This window comes from Leptidea sinapis, chromosome 5, assembly GCF_905404315.1.
Source record: "Leptidea sinapis chromosome 5, ilLepSina1.1, whole genome shotgun sequence".
Lineage (NCBI taxonomy): Eukaryota > Metazoa > Arthropoda > Insecta > Lepidoptera > Pieridae > Leptidea > Leptidea sinapis.
The window spans coordinates 5,461,796-5,482,774 of record NC_066269.1 but is presented as its reverse complement, the minus strand read 5'-3'; the positions used below and the strand labels follow the sequence as shown (position 1 = coordinate 5,482,774).

At 37.0% G+C, this 20,979-nt stretch overlaps 1 protein-coding gene across 1 annotated transcript; it reads right to left on the bottom strand.

Annotated features, from left to right (window-relative positions):
• Nucleotides 1-5,272: 5,272 nt before the first annotated feature.
• Nucleotides 5,273-20,673, bottom strand: LOC126964549 (cell division cycle 7-related protein kinase-like). Its single transcript, XM_050807742.1, has 8 exons — nucleotides 20,657-20,673; nucleotides 20,369-20,511; nucleotides 19,650-19,749; nucleotides 18,738-18,875; nucleotides 18,005-18,130; nucleotides 15,607-15,805; nucleotides 13,598-13,761; nucleotides 5,273-8,870 (listed from the first exon to the last, which is right to left on the bottom strand). Exons 2-8 carry the CDS (start codon nucleotides 20,494-20,496, stop codon nucleotides 8,736-8,738), a joined length of 990 nt encoding a protein of 329 aa, XP_050663699.1. The 5' UTR covers nucleotides 20,497-20,511; nucleotides 20,657-20,673; the 3' UTR covers nucleotides 5,273-8,735.
• Nucleotides 20,674-20,979: the final 306 nt, after the last annotated feature.

Sequence of the window (20,979 nt, the reverse complement as noted above, 5' to 3'; positions counted from 1 at the left end):
CCACAGAACTATGCTCTCATCCAACGACAGCTCTTTGCCAGGATAATAGCATCTACTCATTTTTTGGTTGAAATAATCAATGACACTACGTATTTTGTACAGTGGATCGTCATCCACAATCTCTGTCTCCGAGCTGAAGTGAAGACATCTCATTATCAGCAGATATCTATTCCTACTCATCTGTTGACCAAAAATAGGTATTGAAAATAGCCGGCTCGTTTTCCAATAATCTTGTAATCGGGGCAGCTGAATGGAACCCATGTGGAATAGTAAACCAAAGAATATTTTCAGTTCAGGGACATCAACGTCCTTCCAATTAGTTATTCTTGATGATTCCAAAATACCAGTGAGGAATAACTTTTCGGCTTGGGCGTTAGTTTTATCGCAAATCATTGCAAGAAAATCATCTTCAAGGAAGAAATTGAAAAATGCTATTGGAGTTGGGTCAGGCGCGCCTAAGAACTCATTTTGTTTAGTGAAATAATTTTTTTTTAGCTCGCATGTTGTTGTCCATGAAGAAGAAGATCCTTCTTCAGACAATGCTGAATTTTCTGGTGGTCGTAACGCTTCCAACGATGGGACTCTACGAGTTCGTTGCGACGCCAATTGTACTTCCCTAGCCGCAATTTGCGTAATAACCTGCCGCTCGATTTCCTCTTCATCATCATCTGATGACATGTCCTCAAGCTGAAAGTCATCATCAGAGTCGTTGTCCCAAAGCTGCTCTTCAATATCACGATCAGTCATGTTATAATTTGGCGCCATTTTCTTTTGTTTAGGCCGCGAAGGCCCCGGTTGAATACTCATAATTTAACGCTAATATCTTCAAAACAAAACACAATTTTCTAAATCCACAACTTGCGTAACAATTTTGAAACGTTCAAGCGCAGTGCCGATCAATAAACGTGTCGCCAAGGACGGTGCCGGGCGCATACTGAGGCATACAAAATGAGCGGCACTACTCCGCTAATTTGCGGGGTCGGCACCCCGCGCTCAGCCCGCCCCCCGCAAATATGCGGAGTGGGCACTGAAGTTGTTAAGAGCTTTTGTTTTAGCCAAAAATTCATCACATGTACTGCATGTATCACTTCTCGGGTATCCGAATCCTATGTTGAAGTTATTTACAAATATATATCGATATGTTTCATAGGACAATTGTTGTTTGTCTTCGAACATATCATACATTTTTTTGACATTCAACTCTTCGGGCAAATAAATTTTTGAGCTATCATGTAAACTATAATGACTTTTTCTTCCACGAAATGACCTTATATGCTCCATGACCTTAGATTTAAGAGCTGAGCTAAGTTTTTTTGGGCGGTTATTATGTTTACCTCGCATGTCGGTTGGGGCTTTACCTGCTGTAAGTAACGATTTTTTTATTGTACATACTCTTTGCCTTGTTATTCCATGTATTGCAATAAATGCAGAAGCACATACTGGTACATCAATAGGTTGGATATCGTCCACAAGTCTCACTCTTTTCTAGGTCGTCTTCTTTGAATTTCTAAAACACTTATTAGGCCACTTAAATAAAGGTTTTGTTCATCCCTAGATGACAGTAGATTTAAATATTTCAAAATTCTGGTCCTCTGTTCCTCATTGACAACTTCAAAACACTTGTGTCTCTTGCAATTACAGTTGAATCCAGTTTCATGACTTTGAAGTCTAATTTTCTTATTAACTTCCGACATACGACCGTAAACTTTACGTTTTTTGGTAGCTAGCTTCAGATTAACGTCGTCTTCTTCTTGAGACGACATTCTTCACTTCAAATAATTGATTGAAATAGAATTATATCTTGATATAATCTAAACACACGCTGCATAACAAAACAGACGAATGAAATAAAAATAACATATGTCAAACTGACAACCATGGACAATGCTTATTTTTTTCCTGTACGACTTGGACATTGCTTGTTATTGCACTGTATTAATATTTTTGAACGAAGATTACTCTGTGACTGTGCATGTTCTTCTCTAGAACGTTTTTGCGTTCCGTTCTACCCCTTTTACACTACAAAATGGCATTACCAGTTTAAAAAAAGTAAAAATGTGACATTGCATATTCTTCCCCTGTGCCCTTCATATAGGTATATGTAGCTATTATTACTATTCAATAACTCGCTATTACTACTTTTCCACAGTAGCAACTTGAACATTAATTCATCTATTCTGTGTCAACATAATAATATCTTGGTGTGGAGTGGGAATTTTCTGTAATGAAAGAGGAGAACACAAAAACGAGTTATTAGTTTTAAGTAATCACCATTACCCACACTTTTCTGCAAAACAAGAGGAATCAGAGAAGTGCTACCAGCCTTAGCCATGCTTTTATTTTAAGGTACTCTTGTTGTAATATCCTGGTAATACTGCAAAAGGATGCACATTCAATAGTGTGTATGTATGGTGAAAATTATGTCCGAGTGGGAGGCTGCTTTGCACAGGCCAGGTAGATACCACAAAAGCACTTCTTTCTGCCACAGAGCAGTATTATAACAATGTCATAATGCACCTTGGGTTCAACATACTTATTAAATTAACAATGGAAAACAATAAATACTTCATAAATTCAAAGTTTTTAAAAATTTCCTTATATGAAAAATTACTACAAATTTTCAGTAAAAGGTGTAAGAATATAGCTCGAATTTGCTATAATAATTACATTGCCCATGTTGAGGACAATTTTTAATTTTATAAATATTTCTACACTTACCTTAAAGACAAACACGAATGCAATCCAACTACCCCAAACGATGGTTGTAAAAAATATGAAGGAGGTCGTTGGTCAGGGGATTACAGTCTGTTTGCAAGATACTCTTCCATGTATATTAATTACCCCTCAGACCATTCTGTCTCATATATTGAATCATTGGAAACTAATGGTATTGTATAAATCCATTTTGCATTTAGTTAAGTCACTAAGCACATCATATATAAAGAAATGGGTCCAGATTGAATCCCACCATATTATATAATATCAAGATGCGCATTATCATTGAGGATTATTGAATTCAGTGAATTATTAATTTCGTCTTCATATTTTTGTTTATTGAGACAGTGTATTAGAACTGCACTATCGTCAGCAAATAACACACAAGGGAAATAAATGTTGCGGGGAAGATCGTTAATATAAAACAAGAATAATAACGGTCCTAGAACGCGGCCTTGCGGCACGCCATATTTAATATCCCTAGAATCAGATAAATACTACACGTTTGGATTTGACACATACTGGATATTTCTGTATATTGAAGATGTCCGATTAAGTAAGATTTTATTAATTCTAGGGCATTTCCTCTTATGCCGTAAGTATTCAATTTGATCAAAAGCGTTTCATGGTTTACAGAGTCAAAAGCTTTAGACATATCGGTAAATATGGCACAAGTAGGTATTTTTTATCTACATTATTTATTATTTTATTTATTAGATCATACATTGCATATTTATATTTCTATTTTTACGAAACCCTTTATGTTCCTCACACAAAGTATTGTATATTATCACAAAGGAATAAAAGGCTTCATAAATTACTTTTTCAATGACTTTAGAAAAATCAGGGATTAAAGCTATTGGTCTATAGTTTGTCCTATCTCCTTTATCATTATTCTTGTGAAGTGGTTTAACTATTATCGTCTTAAGGCTATTGGGGAAAATTCCAGCGGATATGCTTGCGTTAATAATATGGCATAGAGTATCGGCTATTGAAGTAAAAACAAATTTTATGACGTTTGTTGAAATACCGTCATATCCAAAACGATTTAAAGATTTTATTATTCTGGTTATGTCATTAGGAACGATAGGGGCCATAAAAATTGAGTAAGGGTTATTTTTTAATTTGACGTCTCTATTTGAGCATAGAGATAGATCTGAGACTTGATCGACAAAGAAATCATTAAATGCTTGGGCTGTTTCAATAGGGTTGGTTACTATTGTATCATGTTTTTTTTATACAAGGTACGGGTTCAGTTATTGATTTTGTACTATTTATTACCTGCCAGGATGTTTTAGATTTTTAGAGTTCTTTATTAAAAACAGTTGTTTTGTGCTTTCTGAGTCAGTTTAATATATTTTTTAAATCTTATTGAGTATTGCTTAAAAGTATTTTTATTTTCGTTTGTAGGTTGAAGTTTTTGTTTCCAGAGCAATGGGCGTTGTTTTTTGCGGCAGATCCTTATACCTTTAGAAACCCATTTGATCTTTTGATCGATTTTATTATCGAATCGAACGGAAAACAAAGTTCGTATAGGAGTAAGAACATTTCTAGAAAGTTATCATAGGCCGTATTGAGATCTTCCGTGCTATATACATCTGAAAACGGTAAGCTTTCGAGATGATTTCTAAATTTAATCAAATTTTTCTCGGATAGCCTTAATGTTTTACAGGTTTTGATTTGACTAAACTTTTTAACTTTAACTGTCAATATTTGAGCCGTATGGTCGGATAAACCGAAGCCTATTATTTCACTCTGACAGGATTGTTTTGAATTGTGCGGAAAATGATCTAAGCAAGTTTTACTAACAGGTCTGGTCGGTTTATTTATTTCTAGTTTTAGATTATAATTCATCAGAAAATATACAAGCTCCCTGCATATTTTTGAGTTGACTTTTGAGTATTAGTGCCGGAAAAGGCGTCCGCGCACTGTGCTGATCCTGCTTTCGAGCGCCAGGCTTCGAATTTGACACCCGCCATATTGAATAGTTTTGTTATGTCATATTGTTGGCGGGGGTGCGACCGTCCACTTCAGGACCACTAAGAAAATGCATCCTGGTCGGTCTCTTCCGGCACTTGCCGGAATTATTTGGGGCTGTACCCCAACGAGCGCAATGCGTCTTGTATGTGCCCTGGCTTAGTAGCGATCGACAGGCCCCGAATCACAAATTTCAATTTGTGATCTGCCGGCGTCGAGGAGGTACACCAGGACGGCTTTGACTTCTAGGTGCGTTCAAATCAAATTCGTCCGCTGGTAAAAAGCGGACCCCCTTGTCAATAGGTCGGGCCAATCGAGGGCCGTCCCAACTTTGCACGCAGGACCTTGAAGTGCTGGGTCCGGTTGGACATATCTTCCACTACCATCGGTGGAAATCTTCCCCTGGGCGTGGTATTTAGTAGGGCCGGTTGTGGTCCTTGGGGTGGTCTAACACTGGTAATGATTACCTACCCCATTTATATATACCTCACACAATCCCAAACCACCTCTTGGAACCCCGTATTCGTTTTACGCCCTGGAGAAGCACAGGGAAGACATCCACATTAAAGAAAACAATTAATAAAAAAAAATCAATTTTAATATATTAAAACGTAACTTATTTAAAAATTAACAAAATTTGCATTTGTGGTAACACACAGAAGACATTCAGTACATTTCTCTCTCTCTCTCTCTACAAAAAATGTTTTAAAATGAGTAGTATATAGTAGTATCTCTAGACCATATCTGAGCATAGTAGTGAACAGAGTATAGGTACAATCTTAGATATATCGCAACGGTAATAAGGTATACGCATAGCTATAAAAAGTACCAAAATATTGCAGTAGTAAGAACTAAATATATTAAGCATTTCAATTTGATAGCATTATAATAAGTACAAAACCTGCACAGATATGTCGCTGCTGTCATATTAAAAATCTAAAACATTAAATGTCACGTGCACGGCACAATAATAATTGACAAATGGCCGCCCATACCTACTTGTTTTGTATGTTGTGTTCTGTAATTTTTCTGGAAGAACAGACTGAGTTTTATTGTTTGTGCTTTACACCTTTAACTGTCGAGTTCATTTGTTCACTCATAAATAATAATAATCATTCTAAAACGAAAATTGTTATTACAATAATTAATGTTATAAAAAAATCACTTGAAAATTATTGTTGTTTTAATATTTTATAACCATAGTTATGTAGGTAACATAATTTTAAAGTAGGTTATCAAAACACGCTAACAGATGGCGCTACTCTGTTTTCCCAAAACAGTTGAGGTAACTCTCTATTACTAGTATATACAATGGTACTCTGTGGTAGTGAACGTGCTAACTACGGTGACAGTACAATCCCTTAATGCAGATCAAGACCAAAGTAATGTAAATATTAATATTCTTACAATACTGAGGACGTAGTCCAAAGTGATTAGTCATCAGTGGTTAGAATAGGTGGATGAGTTTTAGTCAATCACGGCAAAACGGAATGAATATATGAAATTCAAGACAATAAATAGAATATGAGGTGCAAGAACACATTTTTAATGTAATGTCAATGCGGTCGTAGTAATGTCCGGTATCCACCAAAGCGGAGAGGAGATGAGATGTTTTTTGATAACCAATCAGATATCGTTATTTCCATATCTCCTCTTCGCTTAGCTTCGGTGGAAATGGATCAAGTGAAGAGGAGAGGAGATGTCTCCTTTTCTATATTTTTTTGTGCCGCGTCCAGCGATCAAGCGGCACGGCAGAGCGAAGATGCAAGTAGGCGGGCGGACGAGCGGTGTCCCCGAAGGCGTTGTTATAAGTACAGCACATCTCCTCTCCACTTTAGTGGAAATAACCTGATAGCTTCGCGACTTATCTCCTCTCCGTTTTGGTGGATACCGGGCCGCATGACCGCAGCTCTCGCACAGCTGTAAGACACTTATATATAAATCAGGTGAGGCAACGTCACATGGCGCTTTGTTTGAGTAGCTGAGTGATAGTGTGTTCTGGGCGATGCCTTTAAGGCGAAGAGTAAGCAGAAAACACGCAAACATGGTGTTTTTAGACAAGTTTTGTGGTGAAAGTATAGCATTTCGAGCTATGAACACTACTTATCCTGTTACACATATCCTAAGTCTTATTTGTAGGTTGCTAATGTTTGCTGTTGGTTATAGTTAAAACTGCTGAGCCTGTTTGAACTACCACTTTTCTTTGAAGTTAAACAAGTTTTATGGCATGGCGTGACGCTTGGGAAAGGACATAGTCTACATATTATCCCGGAAAAATCTATGGTTCCAGCGGGAATTTTGAAAAATTGAAATTCACGTCATTTTAGGTTTAGTTTGCCATAGCAATCTTCCTCGACATAAAATTCGTACAATATGCTGGGAACGGGAGCGAAAACGGAAACCGGAACTGGAATAGGACACGAGATAATCTTCAATTCCAAACCTGCTTATTAATTTTAAAAACCCTTAATCTACGCGGACGAAGTCGCGGGCATCATCTAGTAATAATATATTTATAATAATAACAAATAATAACTTATAAAATCACACAAACAACCAATTAAAATATATACAAGTTGTTTTATAATTTGGCATACACTGAGTAACAAACATTTTACACCTTGGCTCATGTATAACAGATCATATCTGTATTTTCTTCACTCCACGTTGTAGCCAAGCTTACCTAATATTATTATTAATTAATTTATTTGGTGTATTATATGGATAACTTACTCACGCGTAATCATAACCATAGCTGGTATATGATTTAGAAAAATACAAATTGCTTTTTAACCGACTTCAAAAAAGGAGGAGGTTATCAATTCATTGGTATATTCTTTTTTTTATGTTTGTTACCTCAAAACTTTCGACTGGGTGAACCGATTTTGATAATTCTAATTTTTAATTGAAAGCTGGTGCTTCCCGTGTGGTCCCATTGTAATTTGGTCCAGATCTGACAATGGCATCCATGAGAAAACCATTCTTAAATTTCCGATTCCAAAAATAACAATAATCGTAACTAGAATTAGATTAATTAATTAGATTGTATAAAAATACGCAATTATTTTTATACTTTTTAGTGCACATTATATCTATTGTTTTGGAATAGTCTTTTTGAAATCGGTTGTTTTTTTGTTATTTTTTTTTTTTGCTTTATATAATTAAAAAAATATTGTTAAAAACATTTATTTGGTAAAGGTTACTATAACGTAAGTGACATTCTTAATGATACCACAGATTAGGAAGAGGGCGATCGCCCTCAGGCTATTCAAGGCCGATTTTTTTTTTGCGCCAGTTCTTCTCGGGTTCGAAGTATAAATTTTCGAATGGCTAGTAATTTTTTTACTTTCAATTAATTATTTTGAAACCCTTTTTTTAAGTATTTGAATATATTATCCTTCAATCTACCCTCTGTACAGCTGTCACAATACCATACATGCAAGACAGCAATCACATCTAACATCAATGACATCAAAAAGGTACAACTCTTACATTTATTAGGTTTTTTTCACAACATCACCAACAACTACGGTAGTTACCTTATAAGAACCATAATATACAATTTTTGAAACAAAAACCATTCGCATGAGCTGTTGCGACTCCCCTTTTTGTTTGTATAAAACACCTAATGAAAAATAATTTCATAAGATAAAGTTAAATCTCTGAAATGAACTACAAAACAGGTTTCGTTTTTTTTTATGAAATAAGGGACGAGACTACTAATTCATACGCCCTGCCTATTTCTATACAGTGCCGCTCAGGATTCTTGAAAAACCCGAAAAATTCTGAGCGGCACTACAACTGCGCTCTTGAGACACGTAACATCTTAAATCTCCTTTGCCCAGTAATTTCACTAGTTACAGCGCCCTTCAGACCGAAACACAGTAATACTTACACATTACTTCTTCACGGCAGAAATAGGCGCCGTTGTGGTACCCATAACCTAGCCGGCAGCCTGTGCAAAGGAGCCTCCCACTTGTAAAAGCTTCATGACTAGGAGTGTTCGTATGATGAACTCTATGACCAGATGAGATTGTAAGGAGTCAGGGCTGCAGGAAGGCGTGATGCAGCGCGCTGGCAGCGCTGAGACGCGCGGCAGGGTCCGGCTCCAGAAGCTGCTCCGCCAACTGGAAGGCGCTCTCCGGGAACCCACACACGCTGGCTTCAGCCACGCCCCCCTGAATATCATACAAATTGCTTAATATCTAGTCGAACATTATTTAAAAAAAAAAATATTGAAGTAGGCGTTACTTTGCAGAAATCCATAATTATACAAATGATTTAAGTTTTCTTTAGTGTTAATTCCTCGTGTAGAGGCGAAACACGTGTCGAATTATTTTAAAAACCAATATTGGCGGAATTAACACTAAAGAAAACTTAAATCATTTGGAGAACATTATTTTATAGTTATTTAGTTGAGTTCTCGTGACAGGTTTCATCATGCTCGCTTGAAAATCACTGCTTGTGGCGAGGACTTGGTACGGGTCGTCGAATCAAAAGAAAAGAAAACTTTTGACATTCATAAGTGTCACTGCCTTGACCTACATGAATAAACTGTGAATGCTACTTTGGCGAAGAAATTAAGGCCTTATTACATATTTTAATGAATGTAGCTTTACTTTGAGTGTAAAATAAAAAAAAATATTTTTCATTACTCATACTCGAAAAGTAATGTTGTTTTGATCTGATTATTGGGTGGAAAATGCTGCTTCCCTCCATAGAGAGGGAAAAACTCATACAAATTACTTCCCACCTAAGGGTCGGAATGAACTTTAAAAATAGAACTGCTGTGAAGAGTTTTATGTAAAATAGAATTAATTAAAAAAAATGCTGCGGCCATGTGACTTTCTAAACAGCCAGTGTGAACTTAGCGCAAACTTCTTTGAGCGGAATAAACCGCAACAATTACGTGGTAAGTTCCATATTTGAAAGGACAATGGCGAAATAATTGTTGAGTTAATTATTAAGCGTATTAAAACGTCACTATTACGAATTTACATATTATAAATTCATAAGATTTTTCAGACTTCTATTTAATCCTGATTAAGCCAGGAAAATAATTCAATTAAAAAAAGGATCTCAAATGTCTTTTTGTTAAGAAGCAGCCATTTGACTGTAACTGAAATGTCATTATTTATCGATTTTGGCTTCGACTTATGTCTTTTGACCAGTAGAGTTATTATATCTATCCTGTTACTTACGTAAGCATTACTTTGCCTGTCTTGTATACTAATGCTTTGATTTACATTATGATAAGCCTTCAAAAATACAATAAAAATGGCACAAACAATAGTTTTATTCTCCTCATAATCGAAATGAAAAGTAGAGTGTTTAACACAGGTAAAAAAATCAATTGGTTAACAATCTACTATTTCAATACAGTTGTTAGACATGCCGCACTTTCAGAGGCTCGAATGGCCTGCGCTGCATTCGCGTACGAACCCGTTGCCACGTTTCATTGTCAAAATGAACGTATGTGTGTAGAAATAAACATCTATATATATAAAAATGAATTGCTGTTCGTTAGTCTCGCTAAAACTCAAGAACGGCTGGACCGATTTGGCTAATTTTGATATTTAATTATTTGTGGAAGTCCAGAGAGGGTTTATGGTTTATTTAGGTGAATAAATATGAAATGCTCGGAATTAAATAAAAACAACAATTTTGTTTTTCCTTTGATGTGTCCCTCGTCGTTCAGAATTCATATTGAAAGAATAGTTTAAAATGAATAACTAATAAAAATCTTTATATCTTTCTTACTTTCTCAGGAGGTAAAAAACAAACTTAATTTTAGTTACCTACAGTTGGCAGATTAGCTACAGTTGTTGACTATCTATCAGATTATTTCTAAAATGATAAATCTTAAGTTTTGTCACAAATTAAATTTTTAAACGCTTACCCTACTATTTGACATTTGACAACAAATATGTCGATCCATCCTCTATGTAGATCGATACCTTATACAAAGAAGGATGCGTATATCTATGTGATATCTAACTTTCTTTACTTCGGTTATCTTTTTGTAATAGTGATATTTCTGTCTCTTTTATACCCCAAAAAATTTAAGTATTTATTTTTTTCTTATTACTTTATATGGCAACACAGCGTTTGCTGGGTCAGCTAGTTAAATTATAAATCTTTCCCACAACTGTATTCAGAGACGTCTTCTGATACGTCTAACCTACTATCCACTCTTGTATCACAATGTACTATTTCCAGGCAAAACCGAATTCAACATAGAATTAAATAACGGTCCGCCACTCAAAGCTAGATAACACTTGTAATCAAAATCCTGTATTTTTTTCTAATTGAACTGTAATACCTACAATGTGTTACCTATCTTAATATATATAAATTACGTGACACGTTGTTTGTCCGCGATGGACTCCTAAACGAATTTTAATGGGGATTAATTCATGGAGTGCAGTTTGGTTCAACTTGAGAGATAGGATAGTTTTTATTTCGATTTGGGACCCATAATTATTTTTATTTTAAATATTTGTTTTGTATGGACACATTTTCTATGAGAGAATTTAGTCACGCACGTTTTGACAGTTCTGCTGTGAAACAATTTCATTATAACAACAGGGAGCATTTTTTACGCAACAATTCTTGATGTTTTGAAATATTATTTGTAAATTCCTATAAAACCGTATTTTTTTATTATCTACAGAGCAAAGTCTGTCGGGTCAGCTAGTTATAATATATATTTATACCTGATCATGGCATTTCTCGAGCGTGGGGTAAACAACTACTTTGAATCAGTCTTTGTCTTTATAACGCTTTGAAGCGGACCAGAACACGATAAATGATGACACTTACTGCCGTTTCCAATATTCAGTCTATCTCCGGTTGTGGCCTACTTGAGATAAAAATCGTAACTATTGTTGGCTTTTCTGTCCCGATAAACTTATCGACGCTAGCTCGTCTTATCAGTTCACGCTGTCTGTCAATGGGTGGACGTATAGCTTACCAGCGATAGAAGTTTGTATGGAAATTGCAATTCACGCGTCGCAATATCAGGCGATAAGAATGACTTATCGGGTACATTGGGACAGCTTCAGATTACTGACAGTAGAAGGTAGTAATTTATCTCACCTGTAGATAGTATATTGGAAACGGCCGTTAGCGAGTTTGAAATGTTTGTCAGATCCTCTTGCAACTTTAATCTGCAATTTCCTACAACGATAGTCATGGATAGTTGGACTGCCAGCAACATACAGGATGGCTTTTTGAGAAGGGCAGTGATGGCTAAGTCCATTAGTTCAATAATACAGGTGTAATTTTTTTGAAATATCATTCGGGCCGATTTCCGTCAAAAGCTCAAGAAATTTTATAAAACTAAATATACATTTATTGTTTTCTTATAAATCGAGGGCATGGCTCCTTTCACGACTTTTCTCTGAGACTTGTAGTTTCCGACTTGGCCATCACCGCCCTTCTCAAAAAACCACCCTGTATATAACAGAAAGCAGCCAATACCGAGTCAGCTAGTGTTGCAGACCACCGTATAATTCTGCCACGTTCGGCAGCCGACCACTTCCATATGTATATTCAAAAATTCCTACTTGTGGCGAGTGAGCAGTAACTTTAATAAAATTGATAAGCGAGCAGGCTTAGATCTATTCTGCACAAGCGTAGCATCGGCTAGACATGTTGGGTAAAGAATTCTTTTTTTTTTGACTTAATTGTTAGAGCATAAGTATGATATAAGTATATTTACCACTAATGTTGACAGTATTAACCTAAGTGTTGGTTAACTATTTTAAACTAATATGTTAGGACCTTTAATTGGCTTTTTGTCACTATTACGCTGTTGGCCTTTATACAAGAATTAAATAAAAAAAATTATTCAAATGTACATTACATAATATGACGTTTTATCTATTTTCAATAAGCCGCTGTAGATATTATTTTTAATTTTGTTATTAGGCTCTGCTTCATCACAGGACACCTTGTGGCGAGCCGGATACGAGCCATCATCTTGTGTTTGGGTTCCAATATAAAAAAAAATAATAATATTGACAACCTTTTACAAAAAAATATCTCGCCCTAAATTAAGCATATAGCCTGTGGTTATATTTAAAACAATATACTTACTTAAACATACATAAATACATATAAACATTCATGATTCGGAAACAAACATCAATATTCATCATATAAATGCTTGCACTTACCGGGATTTTCAACTCGGGACATCTAAGTTAGAAGGTAGGATCGCTAACCACTCGGCTATACACGTAGTCAAATGGACATGGACTAATTTTGTGAAGGTGTGTCACTGACTTGTATAAATACCATTGGACAGGCTGTTCCATATGTTTGACAGCAATTTTTATGTGCCTATTTGAAGCGCTACTCGCGAGCGTCTAATTAATTTTGACATATAATAGAAATGGCTGCGAATGAACGTACAATACTCTGGAGTATTTTTGCATGTTTAATTAATTTCGTTCGTTTTCCGTGTTACTTACACTTCAAGAATCAACGTAATAAAGTACACAACTTTTTTTCGTAAATTGTTTCTCACCATCTATCGATGTTTGCTGAGGTTGCCATCACTAGTTTTAGTACCGCAGACTCTCGCTACAACAGCGCCAAAATGGCGGATATCAAACAGGCACAAAATCACTTTGACAGCCACCAGTCCAGTGGAATATAGTAGAGGTCAGTGGATAGAAGCCACAATGAATAGTCAAATGTCTCTACGCAACGCCATGTTCAAGAAAAAAGTCATGCCAAGTGATATTAAAGTTAGCGTGCGTTGAAACACCGAACGGGCCACACAACGCAGTCCAGACTATTCTTGCGCCAAAATGGCGAATATCAAACAGGCACAAAATCACTTTGACAGCCGCCAGTCCAGTGGTGTATAGTAGAGGTCAGTGAGGTGTGTACGTACCTTGTGGCGCGCGTCCAGACACAGACAGCGCGCGGTGGGCTGGAAGCAGCGCGGGCAGGGGGGCGAGGGGGGAGCGGTCGCGGGGTCCGGGGGGGCTCGCAGGTGTCGCGCCAGACGCCGGAGACACAGGCCCGGCCGCGAGCCCGACACCACCAAGCGGCGACCTGCGACACACGCCGGCAACTAAGCGTTAGGCCTCGTTTCATATCATACTGTCGCAACTTATCGCGGAGGTAGGTAGGTATACACACGAGAGCTTACGAGTGTCGCGATAGGAATTATCGCAATTTATTCTATTATATACTATGAAATCATGCCGCCAAGACGCGCACGTGTAGCAGCTGCATTAACAATATTGTTATTGAATAAGAAAAATAGATCAATTTGGGTTCGAGAATGGATTTCTACGAGATGTGAAGCTGGTGTTATTACGTGAAATACAACTGAAAGATGGTCAACTATATTTCAATTTTATTCGTATGATCGTAGTTGATTTTTCTAAATTTTTAGTTTTTAGCTGTTAACACAGAAGTGTTAGAAGTAAAACTCGGTGACGTTATAAAAAAAACAAGTCACAAGACACACATTTCAGATATTCGATATCACCGAAGGAAAGACTCGTTTTGATGCTGCGAGTTTTTCGAATATCTCAGTTGTAGATAATTATTTTACGACGGATTTAAGCACATAGCTTTTTTTAATTCGGTTTTTATAATCCGCATGCCGGTGGACCCACAAACAAGAAGTAATACAATAAGAGTATATAAGATATAATACACGAAGACAAAATGAATGGAAATTATAATATTTATATGTATTCAGCACTCAAGAGAACACTCACTCATCCAACGCCCCGTCAATCAACCCCTTAGGGCATTTGGTGACGTATTCAATAGATCAAAATCAGGCAAGTCAACTAATATCTGATTTATTGCTTGTGACCACCTTATACAATATGAATGTTGCCTGTAATTAGTACTGCAATGAGGAACGTATATTGTACATTTTGTCCTGGTGTAGTTATTGGGCACTTTGATACCAATTTGTGATGTTAATTTAGAAGAATCTATCATAAAGTGGAGTAACTAAGAGTAAAAAACTTTATCAGCTATTTGCCACTGTTAATGTGTTTTTTATATGTAAGTTTACTGTCATGTGTCAAGGTCTCTTATTTCATTAACAGAATTAAGAACAACGCCCTTTATTTTATATTTGTGTTCTATTATATTATACTTATGTGAAAAAGTAATGGAAATGACATTTTAACATGTTTAGGACTAGTTTATTAAGATGACAGTATGCCTTAAATCTTTCTAGATCCGCTTGGAGAAGCTGACAATCTGAATCTCGGGTGGTATTTAAGAATATTTTCATATCATCAGCATACAGAAAAAAATTGGAAGATTCAAAGCAAACGCCTACATCGTTAATAAATATATTAAATAATAGAGGGCCTAGTAACGAGCCTTGTGACACTCCGGAAGAAACAGTATTCCAAGAAGAGGCATAGCCCTTTACAACAACTTGTTGAGACCAATGTAAGAGCAGTACCATCTGAATAGATTTCCATGTATTCCAGCAAATAGAAGATTCCGTAATAGTATGAAGTGATTAACTGGGTCAAATGCTTTACTAAATTCGGTGAAAACAGCATCCACTTGTCCACCTTCGTCCATACCCGCAATCAGCTTCTTCAAGAGGCCAATCCCGACTTTGTCGTTAAATCATTATTTTCAACTTACTTAAACAAAAACCTAAGCCGTGTGGGCGAAACTTGCTGCGTGATATACGAAACTAGACCGATAAGCAGCGAGATCTGTCGCGAGTCGATGCAGACATGTTTAGATATGCTTTCGCAACTACTCGCAACAGCACTTGCAACGGGGTTTTCACTGGCAAGCTGCTGTCAGACAGACTGTCGCACATTTCCCGCGGAAGTTGTCTTGCAGGTGGAAACACGGCCTTATATCTCGAGATCGATCGATCACGTGCTACTGTGGGTGTGTTACCGAGCGCGGCGGCGGCCCGCTGCAAGGCGGAGGTTCCCAGCAGGTCCGCCAGCTCGGCGAGCGCGGCCACGTCGTCGGGCGCCCGCAGCAGCGGGTAGCGGCCCGTCAGCAGGGACGCCAGGATCACGCCGCACGCCCACGTGTCCACGGCCGTGCCCTGCCGCGCCCACTTCAGAAGCACCTCGGGCGGCCGGAACCCCTGGCCGGAACGGTTCACGTATTAATAGACTGTATTAGCTCGACACTAGATAGAGAAAAACTGTGCTAATTTTAACTGTTTTTTTATGATAATAAGGGACGAGACGAGCAGGACGATCAGCTGATGGTAATTGATACGGCCTAACCATTACAATACAGTGACGCTCAGGATTATTGAAAAACCCCAAAAATACTGAGCGGCAGTACAATTGCGCTCGTCACCTTGAGACATAAGATGTTAAGTCTCGATGTATTGTACCGTAAAATATTTCTAAATCTGGATAAATGTCACTTAATTAGTTATAGCAGAAAACGCAACATAATTAACAACAGTTATACTTTAGGCGGTAAGGTTTTATCACGTGTAACACAAATTCGGGATTTGGGTGTCATTATGGACTCTTAATTGACATATTTTGTCCCACACATAGATCACATTTTGACAAAAGCGTATAAACAACCAGTTGTTTATACGCTTGTGATTGTTTTGCGAGTGCCTAAGCCTTTCAAGTCTCCATTGACCTATAAAATATTATACAACAGTTTTGTACGGAGTCATGTTGAGTTCGCTTGTACAGTCTGGCATCCTGTATATTGTAAACATATCGAAAGAATAGAAAGTGTTCAAAAAAAGTTTGTAAGACGGCTGGATTATAGGTTTGGTCACGAATATGTGGACGATGAGACTTTAATCAAAAAATTCAACATTATGTCTTTACAGTTTCGTCGCAATTATTTTGATTCTATATTATTTTTCAGAATTCTCAATAACGTGAATGATTCCAGCCCTTTTGCATAACATTACATTTAGAGTACCCCGTAGATGTGAGCGTAAATGTGTTAATAAACCGTTATTTAGTATTCCGCATAGCAAGATCGTTTATTTTAAAAATTGTTTTATCAGAAGAGTGTGTAATTATATTAATACCGAACATTGCCACTTAGACCATTTCATGTTTAAGTCATTTAAAAATGTAACCATACATTTAAAAACTTGTAACCAAATGTAGAAAAATATTGTTAGTTGTACCTTACTAATTTTCATATCTGTATTGGCTGTTTTAAAAATTAGGGAACTTTAGGTTTAGATTTAATATCCTGTTTATGTAATCAATTTATGAATGTGACCGTTTGTTTCTATTGAATAAATAAATTCTAAAAAATTATTTAGTGCGTCACGGCAGAAATAGGCACCGTTGTGGTACCAATAATCTAGCCGGCTTCCTGTGCAAGGGAGCCGCCCACTGGTGTAACTCTATGACTTTATTAAATTGCTGCTAAATAAAGGCTATATATGAGCAGATATAATGAATGGGAGCACTCGATCGCTGCTGTGAGTGAACTGATCGTCACGGGGCACCGGCGCAGCGGCCGCCTTACGCGGTTAATATTGCTGATCGGGCGAATAGCTAATCGACCTAAATTACATTAATAAAATAATTATTTGTTCGATTCTCGAACTCGTCACTGGCCGGCTCCCGGTTAAAACTTAGTATCCCGTAGCATGAATTGTGAAGTAAAAAATATTGAGATTGATAGAGATTATAATGCTACCAGTACCACTTTTATTAAAATAATGTAATTCACCGTTCCAGAGAAAAAAGAATTATAACCTAACCTCAAATTATGACATTTTTAAGGGGGAAATTTTTATGGGGAGGAGGCAAAGGGAAACGCATAGAATTCGTTTCTGGCACCCGCTGCCGCGGCACGCTACGCTCGTGCGTTGTTTTATCTGATCTAACATAACCTAACCTGGTTAGGTTAGGTTATGTTAGTTTTGATAAATTATAGTTGATAGAGCTTTGGGCCACGATTATAGTGCTACTAATCTTATTACAAGGTAATGCAGTTTTCAAGAAAGTAACGAAAAAAAATTGTGACATCTACGGGTAAAACTCCCAGACTATTTTTACGTTCATTTTACTGTTATACATTTAGTAGCAAGTTTTTTGCCTCCCGCCGCCATGCCAGCGATCATGTACCGTTTTAATTAAGTGATTTACCCGTTTTCGGTTAGAATTTTTTTTTCCTTGTTTTCTTGAAAACGGTGCATTACCTTGTAATAAGAGTGGTATCATTAGAATCGTGGACTAAAGCTATATCAACTACAATATTTTTTACCTCCAAGTTCTTGCTACAGATACTAAGTCCATCCCCAGCTCCCTCCCCTCGCTCCCCCGCCCCGCCCCTCACGTACCTGCGTCCCGGCTCGCGGCGCCCGCGCAGTATTCCTCCGCATACAGGGCGCGCACACTCCCCCCACGTTCGCGCATGCGCACTGGCCGACGACCCCTCCTACAGCCACGTTACTTGCACCACCATTCTGTATTCAACATGATTTAATATAATATAAAAGTGTTCAATACATAATGTTACCTGGACAAACTCCTGGTTCTCTCTCTCTCTGTTCTCCTAACGAGACAGCAAGAAAGTCATCCTGAAGGGGATGTCTTGATATTCAGTAATTGGTAATTCGACGTATCGGGTATGCCAGGTGCCAGCCAAACTCTTTTTCTTTCTTTATATGAAAATAAGGGACGATACGAGCAGGATGTTCAGCTGATGGTAAAGGCCTGTCCATTACAATGCAGTGCCACTCAGGATTCTTGAAAACCCCGAAAAATTCTGAGCGGCACTACAACTGCGTTCGTCACCTTGAGACATGAGATGTTGAGTCTCATTTGCCATTGTCATTTCACTAGCTACGGCGCCCTTCAAACCGAAACAAAGAAATACTTACACATTACTGCTTCGCGGCACAAACAGGCGCCGTTGTGGTACCCATAATCTAGCCGGCGTCCTGTGCAAAGGAACCTTCCACTGGTATAGCTTTCATCTGTCAATGACTGTTTCATAAAATCGAGTGAATCGCTTTTTTCTTAGAGAGTTTCGCTAGGTTCGAACTTGTATTTAAAACACGAAATAGTTACCTTCGCGACAGGACACTTGACTACAGGCCTCCTTATGTCAAGCACATTATTGGGTGGACCCGATACCCCACTGTTTGTTCGGCTGCTTGTAGATAGGTCTAGCGCTAATCTCTTGGCACTAGAAGAATCCTCAATTTCCTAGAAATTGCATAGTGTGAGTGCATAAGTATGTCAGAACATTGCATAGCTAATAAAATAGTTTAGTAAAAAAAGGATTGTGTGGTTTTATGAAACCACGGTAAAAGTGAAACAAACTAAATAGATTGGAGCACTGGTACAAATGAGTAATAGTCTATATACTACACGGTCAGCTGCTGCAAACTATACCGCCCGACCGTCACGCGACATGCAACACACAGACGAAAAAGTTTGAGATGATGTAATAAAAGTTTAACTTTAAAAAAAAATAGTTTAATACCAGTTTCAGGTTTAATAGTTTAGGCACCAAAGGAGTATTTACTTCTTCATCTGAGGCTGGTTATTCAATTGTATTGGTGTGAACTGTAATTTCTTGTGCTCCTTAGAAAAAAGTGTGTGTGTGTGTGTGTAATCTTTATGTGTGTTAAGTAAAACTTAATAATAATTAACAGATGCATAAATACATCATAATTATTAACATTATTTTATTTTATTATTCATGTATTGCTGAAGAGCTAGGATTATTAGATTACTATTGTTAGATTTTTTTTGCTATTTTTTTCTCTTTCTTTCTTGTTTCTGAAATACTAAAGTACAAGGTGAACATAGAAATTGTAAGATTCATTCAATTATTCTTTAATATTCCTGTTTGTGTAATTTTACCCTTTTGTGCTTCATCTAATTAGTGTAAGTGGCGCTGTCATGCTAATTCAACAATAAATAAATATTGTGAATATTACTGTGTAATGTATAAGAATACTGAACTATAGATACCTCGTCTCTTGGCCTCTTTTTGGTATTGGTGTGTGCAGGAGGGGGCTCATCTGGAGAGCTACAAACTCGCTGTGCCAGGCCAAAGTCAACCAACAAATACCTGGAGCAGAGAGTTCTATCATAACATCAGCCACTCAACACTTAAAACTAGTGATCAAAGAGGATGTAAATACTAGACAATAAGAGGTGGGACTACCCTAGTAAAAATTAAAGACCGAGAGTACAGCACACTATTCCCTTACCAAGTTCCGACCCCTATTTTGTTTATGAGATGGTTTATTTTGCATGGTCTTATAGCTTGTCAATAGCTTTCAGATGCATTCACTCAAATCATCGTAATTATAAGCAATCTATTAAAAAACTATGCAATAACAGAATGCTGTGCAAGTTCCAAAATCACACAGATCTGAGGCATACCACATGAACAGTTTCCCGGAATGGAAAGGTTAAACATAACGACATTCTAAATAAACTTAACATGTGTGAATATTTAACCCTCCAGGCATTTATAAAAATAAATTATGAATTTAACTAATTTAATAATTATTATGCCGAAATTTTTGATCGATTGATTGATTCAAAAGGGTGATAAAGAATATCTTGTCACTTCTTCTCATTAAGCTTGTTGTGTTGAAGTTTGCTGACAACTTGTATTGATGGTAATGAAAACATACAATTGACAATAAAGGTGCTTCCAAAATGTAAGGTAACAGAATTACCTCTTATTATCACGATCATATAGAAAGTTGCTTGGCTTGACATCTCTGTGTATGACTCCAAATGAGTGAACATGTTTAAGAGCTTCCAAAAGAGCACGCATATACTCTCGGATCTCATTCACATCCATGTCACCAACATACTCCTGTAATTATACAAAGTAATAAGTTATACATAAAGATGGACAGCTAGATTGATTTTAATATGAGATGAGCATATTAACCTGTAGAGTCAGGCCATTCCTAGATACTATATTATATGAAACATACTAAAAAACAATTAAAATCTACCTTGTAGCCCAAAGTTCCTGTGGATGCATGAAAGTAAAACAAGTACTACTTAGTGTAAAGTATACAATTAAGATATCATTAACATACTTAATAAAAGCCGTACTTACAGAGAATTTCTTATGAGGTATATAAGGCATCACAAATACAGTGGTGTCCAAATGTCGTAGACATAACTCAATTCCAATAACATTGTGCCTTCCTCTGTGTAAAGAAAACACCTTATTAATAATTAACATAACATCTAACAATACAATACTCAAAATGTATTTATTTACAACCACTATTCAGTAGTTTATTTGAATAATAGACATTTTATTACAACA

What these genes read in the sequence shown, in the direction of transcription:
- LOC126964549 (XM_050807742.1), bottom strand. Translation starts at nt 20,496, where the DNA reads ATGGATGTGAATGAGATCCGAGAGTATATGCGTGCTCTTTTGGAAGCT. An exon ending in AAAAGAGGCCAAGAGACGAG is followed by an intron (nt 18,876 to 19,649) that starts GTATCTATAGTT and finishes TGCAATTTCTAG; the next exon opens with GAAATTGAGGATTCTTCTAG. An exon ending in GTCTGGACGCGCGCCACAAG is followed by an intron (nt 8,871 to 13,597) that starts GTACGTACACAC and finishes TATGATATTCAG; the next exon opens with GGGGGCGTGGCTGAAGCCAG.